Source organism: Culex quinquefasciatus, chromosome 3, assembly GCF_015732765.1.
Source record: "Culex quinquefasciatus strain JHB chromosome 3, VPISU_Cqui_1.0_pri_paternal, whole genome shotgun sequence".
NCBI classification, from domain to species: Eukaryota; Metazoa; Arthropoda; class Insecta; order Diptera; family Culicidae; genus Culex; species Culex quinquefasciatus.
The window spans coordinates 68,694,814-68,709,750 of record NC_051863.1 but is presented as its reverse complement, the minus strand read 5'-3'; the positions used below and the strand labels follow the sequence as shown (position 1 = coordinate 68,709,750).

Below are 14,937 nucleotides of genomic sequence, written 5' to 3'. Positions count from 1 at the left end.
AAAAATCTACCTGATTTGCTGATGAGCGCTCATTGAGCGCGAGCGCATGCGTTGAGCATGAGCGAGCTCGAGCTACCTGTTAAGTCCTCATGCTCATGAATGAGTGAGCACGGATTCTGGCTCGCTCGCTCATTTGCAACCCTGGACATAGGCAAATCGAGTAGAATGATTCGTCTGTCAAAATCAGCTGTGTCTTTTGTTAAACCAAGAGCACGTGGTAAACAGCTGTTTTTTACAGACGATTGATCTACTCGATTTGCCTATGTCTGCGTAAAAAAAGTGTAAACAAAATCAGCTACTTGAAATTCAGCCAATCACAATCGTTCAAAACCAAAACAATAGAGTTATCTACGTGCGCATGTATTGCGTGTACGTACACAAAAAAAAGTGAGGTTAAAATTTGTACCAGCCAGCAAAACAAATGGTGTGCTAGTGTGTGTGAGATCGGGCTTAGATAGCTCTATACTTCAAATACAAATACTAACAAAGAAACATGGTGTGCGTGAGAGAAACCGTGGAGATCTCTATGAACAGAAACCACTCACTCATTGCCTATCCATTCGTCGCCTATTCCAACCCGCTAGCATTCATGAGCGAATGATACTCGCAAGCAGCCAGCGAATGGCCCGAACTGTTCTCTCAGCGAACAAATACATCGTGAATTTTTTTGCCTACTCCCTCGCCCGACGACACCCACACACCATGCTCAGCGAAGAGCCATTCCCACAAAATGCCAGAGCGGCAGTCTTTTTGTCTTCACGCCCTCAGTTTGCCATCAATTTAATTTTTTCTTGCTGGAAGTTTCTTTGAATGGTGTCTATAATGTTATGAAATCAAAATAAATGCAAAATTTAATTGATAACATTGATTTTAAGCAACCCAAATCAATGAGTATAACGCATTGCATCAGAGAAAAAATGTTTTCGGAGACGATCGGCCTGCCGGAGCCGTTCGGAGACTGAGCCGATCAGAGAGAGAAGGAGAGTAGAAGAGAGAGCGTTCGGGAGCGAATGGTGTGAAAGTGACAAACGGTAGGAATTCATCGAGGCAGTATCGCGTCGCCTGTTATTTGTGCTCGCGAATTGAGTGGTTGATTTTGAGCAATCAGGACCCTTGATTCTAGCAATCACCGTCCTCATGCGGAACTTGTTCTGTTTAAATCAAAACAAAAACACAAACAATAACATTCCGCAAAATGTCATGTAAAAGCCAGAGCTGCCAGTTGATGACATTTCGATCTGTCATTTTTTGACAGTGAACCAGCCGTGCCGAGGGGTCATAAAAAGGTAGTGTCATGGTTCAGAGCCCACTGTGTAGTCTTTTATTAGTCTATGTCAGGCCTGCCCAACGTCCGGCCCGCGACGGCTTTTCAAAAATGTTCTATGACCGGCCCTGTTCATGGACTGTTCATGAAATATTCAATAAATAAACTGAGTGTTAAAATTAAAAAATAAGCATGACATTAAATATTCACGCAAGCAAAAATTTAACGAGAAAAATTTTGGTTTTTTATTTGTTTTTTTTTTTCTATAAAATGTTACTAATTCAACGTATTATTTGGATTTTGCCTTTGTATTTCCAAAGATTTTTGTTTCAAAATCTAACATTCTTCATGTTTGAATTTAATTCTTATCATTTCTATATTGATGACTTCAGAATTAATCAATTAACTGAAAAATTGCTTAAAAAATAAAATTATCCATTTCGTGAGAATGTGAAATAAAACTGAAGTTTTTCTTTTTTTAGGAACTTGATTAAAATTGATTTTAAAATTCAAATATCGTTTTTTTCAGAACATCTTTTCAGTGATAAACTCGTGTTTGAAAAAAAAGCTTATTAAAGCAAATTATTAAGACCGAAGAAAAAATAGCTGCAAATATTATTAAAATATTGAAATGTTAAAATGAGTCAATAAATCTGGGAGCATAAAATATATGACACGTTCTTCAGTATATTTTTCATAAACTTCGATAGTTTGAAGAAGTTTAATGAACTAAACATAAAAACTACTCAATATATATTTTTCTACACGTTTTAAAATTTGTTTGTTTAAAATCTTTTAAGATGTTTTATAAAATATATTTCAATAAAGGTGAACAACAACGCAAAAACTGTTTTTTTTAGTTTCATTACGCTTGGATCCAAATTTCGTTTAGATAGTTTTTGTCAAGCCTCATTGATTTCATTTATACATGGTTGTGTTGGCAATCAAGCTTAAAAAAAAACTTGCAACGACCAGTTAAATTTGAATGTTTTTGCCTTTTTTTACTAATTTTTAAATTAATTATATCAAGGTATTGAATAGCAATCTACAAAACCAATAACAATAAATGAAAAAAAAAACTAAATGAAATAAACACATTTTTCAATGTTTTGATTCTTATTTTCAACACTAGTTTATTCATTTGATTACATAAAAAGAACCTATAAGAATAATTTTATGAAAAAAATGTTTACTTTTTCAATTTTTTATCAAACATTGGTTCCGGCCCGTCACTGCTTCAGAAAAATCAGATCTGGCCCGCAGGGCCAAAAGGTTGGGCACCCCTGGTCTATGTGGAAAACTCTATGTCCACATATCAAAACTTTACGTAGTCTACGCCATTCTGGTTATGTCTGTGACATACATAACTACTTTGACTTTTAATATGAATACTAGGCGGTAAAAAACGGGTCAATTTTTCGGGAATTTCAGGGCATGATCCCCTAGGTGTAATGATCCCGAATACCAAATATGAGCTTGATTGGTTGAGACAGGACCTGGCCCTTTGACTTTGAAGTTTATCCCGTAAAATCGGTGCGTTTTGGTTTTTGCCAGTTTTGAGCCCCTTAACGAGTCTTGCATTTTTCAAAAACCTCGCGGGCTAGCAGTTCGTGTTCCAGGGAACATAATTTATAAAACTACCGCTGAAAACTTCAACATTTTCTTCAAGCTCTTCTGGCAACCATCAGCTTGCTTGGTTGCATCTAAGAGGAAGAGATGCCGACTCGCTAACTGTTTTGAAACCAGCTCAGGAACCAGCGAAATTTGACAGATGCTCAGTCGACACCGTAGACAAAAAACTACAACAGGGCATCATCCATCGCGTTTGGCAGTGTTGTCAGAATGGATAGAATTTTATGTTTCAAATAATTAAATGAAAGTTTTATTTCAAGTAATGTTTTATTTCATGTTTAATCAGTAGCAAAAACCGTTTAAAATAAAAAAGTGATAACAACAAAATCAGTCAACTCAAACGAAGATGAAACATACATACTCCTGCTGTCAAACTTCATTTGTCTCGATTTTCGTGGATGATATGTCTTCAATCGTAGGCGGATGAATCTTCCCACTAGGGTTTTTTTGAATTTACCGCAGTGGAAGATGTTCGGAAGTACCTCTGCTTCACGTTCGATTTTATTCTGGATATCAGATTCATTACCGAAAGGCAATTGCAATTTTCATGTTCAGTATCAAAAACCATGAATTTTGATACCAATATTGCCATAACTCGTCCACACAAAGAAAAACTACTGTTGGGCCAAAAGCTTCGTGGGTTGAGATAAAACTACGTATTGGAGAATTTCAGTAGAAAGTATAAAATGTTTGGATCAAAGTACACCTACTTTTAATGCCACAGTACTTTTCGTTGGAAAACTACTGTTACAGTAAAAGTATCGACTTTTGAGTAAAAGTAAACCTTTTTTATGAAGAGTAATGAACATTTGGTACTAAAGTTAAATAAAGAAAAAAGCTTGGGGTTTTTCAGTTTTAAATTATTATTATTTTAAGCAATCAGCTCATGGTCGGATGCACCCGAGTATGCACCAGCTCGTCTAGGATATGCTAGCAGTCTCCTTTTTCGGGATTATCTTCTTGGCCCTCAGCTGCCGGAAGCTGTAATAGTTTAGGGAGCGTTCTTTTATTACGTAACGCGAAAAATCGGACTTTTAGACCCCCTCCCCCCCCTCGTAACAAAATTTCCATACAAATTTTAAAAAATTTGTATGGAGCGTAACACGGCCTCCTACCCCCTCCCCTACTGCGTTACGTAATAAAAGAACGCTCCCTTAACTCCTGATCGACGACCGGTTTGATCACTTCCAACTTGAAGTTCCAAAGCGCATCCTCCTTTGAAATGCCGCGCGTGTTTCCACGCAGTCTTCCTGTGCGACCATCGCTAGAAAAAACAAAATCAAAAAACAAAATCTTCAGCAAAATGTCTTCTGTATTCAGAACCCGGAACGGTTTTCGTCACCCACGCACTTACCATTCTGGAAACTGGCGAAGATCCGATGATTTTTGGCTGGCGCTCTCGCCGGAACTGCTTCCTCAGCTTGTGTCCTCCCACACCCAATAACCGTACACTTCATGTTAAAAATACAAAAAAATTGAAAATCAAAACCACACACTCCAATCAAAACAAACGCGTGCGCTACAAGCAGTAGGATGCAACAGAATGACACTTTCTGGCAACTCGGTATCCCTCTTCGCACTACCCCGTCGAAATGTTTGATAGGGCACAATGTTGTCAAAAAAAAAGAGGTGGAAAAGAAAAACAAGAAGCTCATTGGCACCTCTTCCTCTTAGGGTTGCATGAGCGTCGCGACGCCTACCCAGAATCTTTTTTGCCGTAGCAACAAGTGCTGCCAGAGAAGAATGAGTGTGCCAGAGAAGAGAGAGAATGAGAAGAGAGAGTTCATGTAGCGTAATGCGATCGCAGGCCAGCCAAGAGAGAAGTTGAGAATGTGTGCGTGAGTAAACGAGAAATAAAGTTGAAGTTTTCAGCGGTGGTTTTATAAATTCTGTAACATTGTTAATAGTTGACGAATCTTTTAGCACTCTTCGGCAAAGTTGTTCCCTGGAACACGAACTCTGAGCTCGCGAGTTTTTTGAAAAATGCAAAAAAAAAACTGCAAGAAATTTTCTCATCTTCACAAAGATATGTTGCAAACTGGGCATTTTACCAAAAAATGCAAGGAAAAATGTATTGAGTATTTTCGATTTCTAATTTTGTTTTGCCTTCTAGAAATGTAAATGATTATGTAAATTTTGTTTGGCAACATTTTTGAATTCTGCCAAGAATGCTTCCGTACCAGTCCCTTTACTCTCACGTAAAAGATACTTTTAAAAGTCCCGTAAACATATTTTAAAAATTTAAAAATTATGGAAATAAAAAAATCGGGTATTTTTTCTCCGTGACTCTATTTTTCAGAAAAGTCCTAATTTTAAATTTTCGATTATTTCAAATTCATATCACTGAATTCAGTTAAAATTACTGAAAATTACTCTACTGAAATTTTCAGAAAAATGTTTTAGAAAGTGATTGCTGAAATTCAGGCAAACTTTTACAGCTCGTAAAAAATCTCGTCTGATTGACAGGTAAGAACAGGTATCTGCAACATTAGAAATGCTACAAATGCTACCAATAAAAAATAACGTTATACCGAAAAACTAAGAAAAAAATATTCATTATTTTCAACTCTATTTCTAACATTTGATCAAGTTTAATGAAACTAATTACTTTAAGTTTAACTTGATTCACATTATGACTAATTTTTCTTACAGATAATTTTAAACCTCCTTTTCTCAGCAATCGCACGATATTTTGTTTATTCCAGTCAAATCTAGTTTACTATCAGACCATAAAACGATGATCGAAGTGAATCGACGAAAATGGTAAGTAAATAATTTGGTATAAGAATACTGATTCAAGGACAATTTCTCAGCAAAACAAATCAACTCAATTTTCACTTCATCATCACGCAGTCGTTAAATGCTAGAAAAAGAAAAAGTGTACATCCCAAAAACTAGTCCCTCCGCACTATCTCCTTCCCCGATAGTCATTCCTTCGATTCTGATTGCCGCCGCCACCGCCGCCTCCTCCTCCTCCTCCCCCACCCCCACCTCCATTCCGATTCCGTCCACCCCGGTCCCGCGAGTACATCTGTCCATCGTTACGATCCCTCGAGTACATCTGCTGGCCATCACCTCCGCCTCCACCTCGATTGTTGTCCCCCCGCGAGTACGGTTGCTGCTGGTGGTGGGACCGATTGTTCCGGTGGTTCATCTTGCCCTGGTGGTTCTGCTGCTGCATTGGTTGGTTCATCTGTTGCATGATGAGCTCCTGCATGTTGGCCATCATTTGTCCCACCAGGGCCGGGTTCATCATGTCCGCGCCCAGGTTCATCTGGCTGAGCAGCTCGTCGCGCATACCGCCCGGGGAGTTCTGGAACTGCTGTTGGTTCTGATTCTGGTGGTGCTGCTGCTGCTGGCCGCGCTGGTTGCTGTTGAAGTTGACTTTCGGGGAGGCCGCCGGGTTGGGTCCGTTTTTGCTCTTTTTATGCAGCGTCAGTGGCCGCTGGAAGAGTTTCGTTCCCTCGAAGATTTCGATCGCGTACTCAACGGAGGCAGCGTGGCCGTACGTGATGAACGCGTACGAGCGCTGCCGCTTCTCGTTGTCCCGCGGGATCTTTACCAGCTGCACCGGACCGGCCTGATGAGAGAGTAACATCAATAAGGTAAACTTCTAATAAAATTGAACCGCATCAACCAACCTGCACAAACAGCTCGTACAGCAGCTCCTCGGTGACCTTGTCCGACAGGTTGCCGCACCACAGCGTCCGCTCGTCCTCCTCACTCATGATTGCGGCCAAAGAATCCTCCGGTAAAGCTCGGAATTCGTCACGAAAATGCCGCGTTTCGTTTGTAAACAAATCGCTGCAGAGCTCGGCGCCGATATCGCGCAATTATTTTGACGTGCGATGTTTTTGATTAGCTCGAGCTTGTCAACACTTTCCCGCAGGGCTCTGCGATTTGAACTGATTTTCATTCGCCGTGGCGGCGTGGTTTTTGTGAGGAAATTTTGTTTGATCTTTTTGAGGAAATAAAGCTACCAAACAGGCGGAATGGAGTTTGAAAGTGTTCAGGAGCTTGTTGGATTCATACAGGTAATATAATTTGCTTCCTATTGTGATAATTTATGTCATAAATCTGTCTTGTTTTCTCTCCAATAGGAGCAGGAAAATTCCGATCCGGAGGAATCGCTGCTGGAGAAGTTGGAACGACAGAAGAGGCTGCTTCTCAAGAAGCAGGAGCTGGAGGATTTCCGGAAGCTGGTCGCAGGTAAATTTACCAGGTTGGAAGTCGGAAATTATTCGAGAAATTTGATATTTTTCTATAAAAGCACTGCCTGATAAAACTTGGGAGGGAGGGGGTAAAATGAGGATTTATGTGAAAATTCAAGATCATCTATAAAAGGTGGGAATTTAAATGTCATCTAGTTTGGCAGGCACTCATTAAAATTTACCCAGCTTTTACGCTACACTGTAACTGAAAATCGCACTTTGCTGAGTTCGTTTTCGCACTTTTTCATACGATTTTTTCAGTTCGACTGCGATTACACAAAACAGTGTAATCGCAGTCGAACTGAAAAAATCGTATGAAAAAGTGCGAAGACGAACTCAGCTAAGTGCGATTTTCAGTTACAGTGTAGTTAATAGGTCTATTCCCGTACTGCAGAATTCTGCAATTCTGCACGAAATCGGCAGCAGAGCGTTCCCGTACTTTTCTGCAAGCTCTCTCTTTTCTTTCTTGTTGAAAAGTGACTGCAAGTTGGTGTGATGGATGTTGAGTACACGCTTACATAAAGTTTGCAATTTTGGTGAAATCAAGCATTTTATTATTAGTTGTAATATTTTTTTTGTTTTATTATCACTAAATCGAATTAGTCTTTTGAAGAGACGTTTGTATATTTTGAATTGATGATTTTTTTGGGTAATTAGTTTTTTATGTCTGGTTTTATTGAGAACGATTTTTTGTGTTAACGATTTCATGCTTAGTTCATTAATGTAAATGATATAGCGATATTTTTTAGTGTTAAAATGATAACTTTTTGAATAGACTAAATATGTGTGTTTAACTAATAGGTAAATTTAATTGCCAAATAATAATTTGTACCTTTAACGGTGCTACCAATTTGTATTCTTATTTGAACCAAAAAATGTGATGTAATTTAGTTGAATTCTTAAATTTTAGGAAGTTTAAATTCTAAAATTCGGAAATTCTTAAATGCGCCATCTCGAATCACAAAAAGTACATTTTTTTGGAGTCGTTAGAAAATCAGGTTTAGAGGATTTAGAGATTGAACATTTTGACGAGTTCTTCGGAAAATAGAGTACGAACTGTTTCTATGTTTTTAATATTTGAGTTTTCATTATTTTATGTACAGAATTTTAAAATTTTACTTATTTTAGTTTTTTTAGTTTCTTAATTTTTTATAATTTTTTTAAATTGTAACTTTTGGATTTTTGGTGTTCTGAACTTTGAAAAAATCAAACTTTTGATTCATTTATGTCGAATTTAAAAATATTTGAATTTTTAGGTTTAGGAACTTTTAAGTTAGAAACCTTTATTTTTTATTTCAGATTTTGAAAATTAAGATGTTTTTGAAATTTTCAATGTTTAATTTTTAATTATTTTAATTATCAAGCTTTGAATTTCTGATTTATTGTTTTTTTGTTCAGAAATAAATATTTGCATTTTTAAATTTCTCTAATATCTGATTTATTTTTTTCAAGTTTCTCAATTTGAAATTTTTTTTTTATATTTTTAATCACGAATTTCTTAATTTTCAGATTTATAAATTATGAGTTTCGAAATTGTAGAGTTTGTGATTCATTTTTTTTATTTGTCAATTTCGCTGCGTCACCGTTGTTCTTCGATGTGAAATCCAATCATAATTTATTTATGTTATCTTTCAAACATTTTGCTATTAAAACATGTGTTTATGGTCTATATAAATTTACCTTCTATATTAAACCTTTTTATTTTTTTAATTATGTTTTTTAAACGTACCTGCCATTCTCATTTCTTAAATTGTTTACCTAATGTAAAAGTTTTGAGTTGTTTCTAATATAAAATGTCTACCTAAGCATTATTAATTTCTAGTTTAATAAATGGTACATGCTTGATTTTTTAGATAAAATGTTGATTTGCATAAAAAATAAGTCCCCGTTCTAGAGGTAAACTTCTTTCAATTACAATTTTTGTCAATCCATTTTTTAATTGTTTTGATAATTAAAAAAAACTTCAATACCCAATTTGAGTAAATCCACTCAACTGTGTACAACATTGCAGAAAAAGTACTGGAACGCGCTACCCAGGCAAAAGTTTTGCGGCTTCTCTCCTTGCAGAACTTCTGCAAAAGAGAGAGATGAAGAGAGCGAGTACGTGCTGCAAAAAAGTGACTTATGCTGGCTGCAGAATTCTGCAGAAGCTGCAGAAATTCTGCAATTCTGCAAGTACGGGAATAGACCTAATGTTTACATTAGAAACAGCAGAATAAACTCTTTGTTTACACTTTGAGCTGGGCGAAATGGCGACGCGCGTGATTGGTTGGTGGCCAGTCAACGACATAATGTACCGGTTGAGAATCAAGGGCCGATTCTTCAACCTGAGCATCATCAACGTGCACAGCCCGCAAATGGGAAGCGACGCCGATGACAAGGACGCTTTCTACGAGCTTCTTAACCACGAGTACAGGAAGTGTCCAAAACACGACGTTAAGATTGTCATCGGCGACTTAAACGTTCAGGTCGGCCAGGAGGAGGAGTTTAAACCGGTTATTGGGAGGTTCAGCGCTCACCAGCGAACGAGAACGGCCTACGACTCATCGATTTCGCTACCTCCCGAAAAATGGCCATGCGTAGTATCTTCTTACAGCACAGCCTCCTCTACAAGTACACCAAGAGATCACCGAACAAAACTGAGACACAAATCAACCATGTTCTCATCGATAGTCGGCACTTCTCAGACATAATCGACGTCAAAACCTACCGTGGCGCAAGTATAGACTCGGGCCACTACCTTGTGATGGCAAAGCTTCGCCAAGCTGTCCGAGGTCAACAAGATCCGGTACTGCAAAGACAGCAAACCCATCTCTTCCGAGATAAGAAGCGCCGCTTGGATCGGAGACGCATCATCGCTGGAAGTCGTGCATATTTCGGTCTCCACAAGAGCCTAAGGTCCCGGAAATTCTCCCTACATACGAAGTGTTCCATCTACAAGTCGCTGATAAGACCGGTCGTCCTCTACGGGCACGAGACGTGGACAATGCTCGAGGAGGATCTACGAGCGCTAAGCGTATTCGAACGTCGAGTGCTCAGGACCATCTTCGGCGGCGTATTTGGGAACGACGGATGGCGGCGGAGAATGAACCACGAGCTTGCGCAGCTCTACAACGAACCAAGCATCCGGAAGGTCGCGAAGGCTGGACGGTTGCAGTGGGCGGGTCATGTTGCTAGGATGCCGGAGCGACCCGAGCAATTGAACCAGCGGAACCAGAGGATCAACCCTGCGAAGTTGGTGTTTGTGTCGGAGCCGGTAGGAACAAGACGTAGGGGGTGCAACGCGCGAGGTGGGTGGACCAAGTGGAGAACGATTTGGAGAGAGTGGGTGCCCCGCAAAACTGGAGACAAGCAGCCATGGACCGAGCTTGTTGGCGGAGAATCGTGCAGCAGGCCAAGCTAATGGTGTAGCGCCAACAAAAGTAAAGTAAAGTAAGCTTGGATCTTGACGGACGAGCAAAAGATGATCGAAAGGTGGAAGCAGCACTTCGACGGTCCAGAGGCGGAGTAACCAGGAAAAGTTTACGACCTGTCTGCACCCACTGATAGTCAAGGTCTGCTAAGTGCTATGGAAGATCATATACAAGAACGGCTTTCTCGGGAAGCTGATCTGAAAGGTGAAATCAGTTTTGGATAGCATAAACATGCGGGGATCGTGGATTATCAATCGATCCAGCCAGTTCAGCAGCTTTGCTGACAATATGGACATTGTTGGCAGGACGTTCGAGGAGGTGACTAAGATGGTACACTCAGAGTAACTGTTGAAGCGGGAAGCGGAGAAGGTTGGATTAAGGGTGAATGTCAAGGCGAATGTGTATCCAAAGAGTATTGGAGTATCTGCTGGCAGGAGAAAATGAGTCCCGGGCACGAGACGTGGACGATGCTCGAGGATGACCTGCAGGAGTTTGCGGTTTGTTGTGCGACAACGATGTGAACTGTGAAGTGAAGAGAAAGATTGAAGCGGCGAAAAGGGCTCTCGATTCAGTGATGTCTACAGAAATAACACTGTAGAGGACCTTGATACTCGAAACTCACTGTGACATATAAAGAAGACGACTACAAAAATGCAACAATAGCAGGCCAAGGGTGCATGATACTGATGATACTCGTCGGTTGACACACCTAGGCGAGGAATATCCTGGAAGAGCCCAACTACATCCGTAGTGCTGTTTGGACAAAACAGCATGGCTCTGGTTCCTTGCAAGTGTCCTATTTTCTTACCTCCACGTTGGCTTGGTTTAGTCATCATGATGACAAGGTGTAACCTAGCTGGTGGCCTGTGGAAACGACTCGTAAACCTTTGACCAACGAGGGTCAGAGTAGAGACGGCTAGAAGAAAGGGGCGCGACAATGTGGGAAAGGAAAGTAATTTGTGATTGTAGACGGTATTGTTTTGATTCGCAGTATGTTGAGTCAACTGCTGTGGATGTACCTGAAACATCGCACAACGGGGTTTCTCTTCTCTTCATTCTCAGCTACCACCTATCTTCTGTTAATTTTGTTTCACTGATTTTCTAACGCGGCTTCTGTTTACTATCCTCCATTTGATTTCGATTTTACTCATTTGATTCTCTTATTTCTCAACGCTTTTCCACTCTATTTCACCAATTGATGCTGCTGCAACAAACTGTCTGCTTTCCCTTAATTTGGCAGCGATGTCAATTTTGTTTATCATGTGTCTTTTCTTTATTTATCTATTTGAATAATTTCTCATCTTCCCTGTAAATTGCCCTCAATACAATCTAAGCTTGTTTGTTACCTCTTTTTTATTAACTATTGTTAATTACTATATCTACTTCATAAATTACTATCTTCCTTTTACTATTGATTTTTTATAAAGTATATTTCCTTCACTGTCCATTGTTTTGAAACTTCACCTTTTTCTTAAGCAAGTGAGGTTCGAGCCCTTACTCAATTTATGGAATGATTAAAGGATTAACACAAATATTACTATTGTACTTTTGAAAAACTTTTATAACATGCTTAGGACCAAAAATTGTAACAAAACACCGCGACAAAAGAAATAGCAACAGATAAACACGACTCAACAATAGGGGAGATTTCAGGAGAAAACAATACACAGTAAATAACAATAAGTTTTTGAATTCATACTAAAAATATAACAGTTTTTGCTTTAATGAAAGTTGATAGGCACACTATAAATGGTTAGGCGCTTATACTTACATCAAACCCTACGTAATGTACCACCCCCGGCCGAGTTAAAATGCGTAACCGAAAAAGAAGGTGTGCATGCCTGGCACGAACACTCAAAGCGTGTTCTAGCGTGCTGCTCGTACTGACTCAGAGCAAGGGTGAGATGTAGGTGTAAGGGCAGTGCGTGTTCGTCGGGAACCTAGTGCATAAGATCGGTCAAGGCACGTTCTTACACTGAAAATTGCGAATTGCGAATTGCGACTACAAAAATGCTGCTATTGTTAATGTTGAAAGTTTCTTTTTGAAATTGAGAAATTCACGCACGTAAACCATGTTGACTCAAATACTATTTCATTAGGCATGCTTCTGAGCTTGAGCCGTTAAACACGAATTGATATTAATCATTTTTCAATATCTCTTTCCAGTAACGAAAACCTACAGCGAGCAGCAGAAGCTGACCAATCGGCACCAGCTGGAGCGGGCTAACGCGACCAAAAAGCTGTGCCACAAGATCGACCAGATGAAGATCGAGGTGCAGCGGGTGATTGACCGAAGCATCGAGCAAACGCTAAGCTCGGCCCAAGAGCAAAGCCGGCGCTTCCACCTGAAGGAGGAGCACCGCGACAAGAAGCGGCTGCACATCTGCGAGCTGCGGGGCCAGCTGGACCGGTACGAGGAAATCGCCAGGCACATCCGCGAGTCCAAGGGCCAGGCGATGCTGCGTGCGGCCAAGGCCACTGCAGAGGAGGAGGCGAGGAAGCTGGAGAACGTTAGAGGTGAGCGGGATAAGCTGTGCCAGACGCAGCGTGAGAGGGAAGCTGGTGAGTGGCAGGAAAGCAAGAGGGAGCTGGTGGAGATTGGAAACTTGTGGGCGAAGGTGGGGATGCAGGAGCGTGAGAATTTTGCGATGGAGGAGAAAAACGCCTTGGTGAGGGCCGAGATTGTGAAGTTCACTGAGGAGCTTGAACAGCAGCGGATTTTCGAGGAGGAGGAGGCGAAACGTCTGGAAGAGGAGAGCAGCCAGCGTGCGTTGACGCCCATCATGATCAGTCATGTGGACATGGGACTGTTTAAGGATCCGAACGATTTCCCCTCGATTACGAACAAGATTGAGGCCAGTCGCCGCACATACGAGAACATCTTCAAGCGTCCGGAGTACATGGAGTTGAAGAAGTTCAAGAGCGATAAACGGGTTAAGACACGGAAGCATTCGCAGGCTGGGTTGGAAAAGCTGAGCCGTGAAGCGGTCAACAACCAGTTGGCGATCGTAGTGCCAAGGTTGAAAATTGACGGCGTGTCGAGTCAGTCAAAGGGAGTCGTTTCAGCTACCGTTTCCGATGAGGGGGCGCAGTCTTCTAAGGTTGATCAGCCTCCGAGGAAATCGATTTCGATGGTCGAAGGGCCGGTCCTGCAACCGGAGATTCCCAGCAGTAAAAAGCCGACTAAGCCTTCCAAGCAGGTTGCTACACCGGCTGTTCGTCGCCAGAAGCTTAAGCCGGAAAAGCTTGACTTCAGAGAGTGTCCTACGCCTCCGAAGGAGGCAAAGATCGTTGAGAAAGCTACACCTACAACCAAGAAGCGAACCAGTTCCAACGTTCTCGAACTGACCAGGGAGAACGTCGACTCGATGCTTTCATCCGCCAAACGTGCCAAGAAATCGCCGGTCACCGCTGAACCTCCGAAACCCAAAAAGGTCACCATCGACCCAAAACCCATGCAGATCCCTGTGGAGCCGGAACCACTCTCACCACATGCGCCCGAATCCCCCACTCCCTCGCTGCCCAACGAGGAGGCTCCACCAAGTCCCGTTTCCGAAGTCGACGCCGCCCAGCCTTCGCCGGAACGAGCCGAGGACTCCAACTCTGGTGGAAGTTCACCCCCACGGCGTCCCTCGGAGGCGTTCGACGGAGTCAGCCTTGGCGGAAGCATTTCGTCGCTCGAGCTGAACGACCGCGACAGCGTCAGTGACCTAGGGTTCGATCTGTCCCCGGTGGGATCGACGGACGAAAGCGGTGGCGGAAATAAGCGCAGCAGTTCGCCGGGGATGGATTTTGATTTTCTCAACGAGAACTCGCCGGCCAAGCCGGTGAGAGTGGCTAGTCAAAAGGGGAGTCAGCCGAAGAAGAAGGCGGCGCCGGAAATGTCTTCGGATGGGTTCGACTTTCTGGGGGGAGGTGGCGATGGAGGCGATGACAGCGGTGGGTTTGATTTCTTCTAAGGGGAACAGGAAGTTGCCTTCAGTTGCTATAGCTTGCATAGTGAAATGAAAGGTATTTTATATGGTTGTACTTCTGTAGTATATTTCAAATTTCAACATTTGAATATGTTATCCACGAATGGGGTATTTCTTGAATTATTTAAATACTCTTTTAAATTTCTAATCTGCAACCTTCAAGATAGAATTGAATTAATTACGTTAAGGACTATTATATTTCCAAAAATATGCTGGGAGTTGAAATCAAGTACATATGTCTTTTCTGAATAAAAAAAAAGGCTTAAGACGTAAACATCTATTTTTAAATGTTATGATGACTGCTTCTGTCCACGACGCCCGCAATATATAACTGGTAGTGTTGCAATGTTGCCAGTACAACTTGATAGATCGCAAAGAGCTATGGAAGATCATGCACGAAAACGGCTAGCCTGGGAACCTTCGAAAGCAGTGTGAACATTTCG

The 14,937-nt window shown here is 41.2% G+C and overlaps 2 protein-coding genes across 2 annotated transcripts; one reads left to right on the top strand and one right to left on the bottom strand.

Moving 5' to 3' along the window:
* Positions 1-5,569: 5,569 nt before the first annotated feature.
* LOC6050407 (RNA-binding protein 7) lies at positions 5,570-6,723 on the bottom strand. The gene is made up of 2 exons (XM_001866987.2): positions 6,538-6,723; positions 5,570-6,476 (listed from the first exon to the last, which is right to left on the bottom strand). The coding sequence occupies exons 1-2, from the start codon at positions 6,622-6,624 to the stop codon at positions 5,805-5,807; spliced, it is 759 nt and encodes a 252-aa protein (XP_001867022.2). The 5' UTR covers positions 6,625-6,723; the 3' UTR covers positions 5,570-5,804.
* Positions 6,724-6,795: 72 nt separating this feature from the next.
* Positions 6,796-14,745, top strand: LOC119770126 (actin cytoskeleton-regulatory complex protein pan1-like). Its single transcript, XM_038264470.1, has 3 exons — positions 6,796-6,930; positions 6,997-7,105; positions 12,687-14,745. Exons 1-3 carry the CDS (start codon positions 6,889-6,891, stop codon positions 14,477-14,479), a joined length of 1,944 nt encoding a protein of 647 aa, XP_038120398.1. The 5' UTR covers positions 6,796-6,888; the 3' UTR covers positions 14,480-14,745.
* The last annotated feature ends 192 nt before the right edge of the window (positions 14,746-14,937 follow it).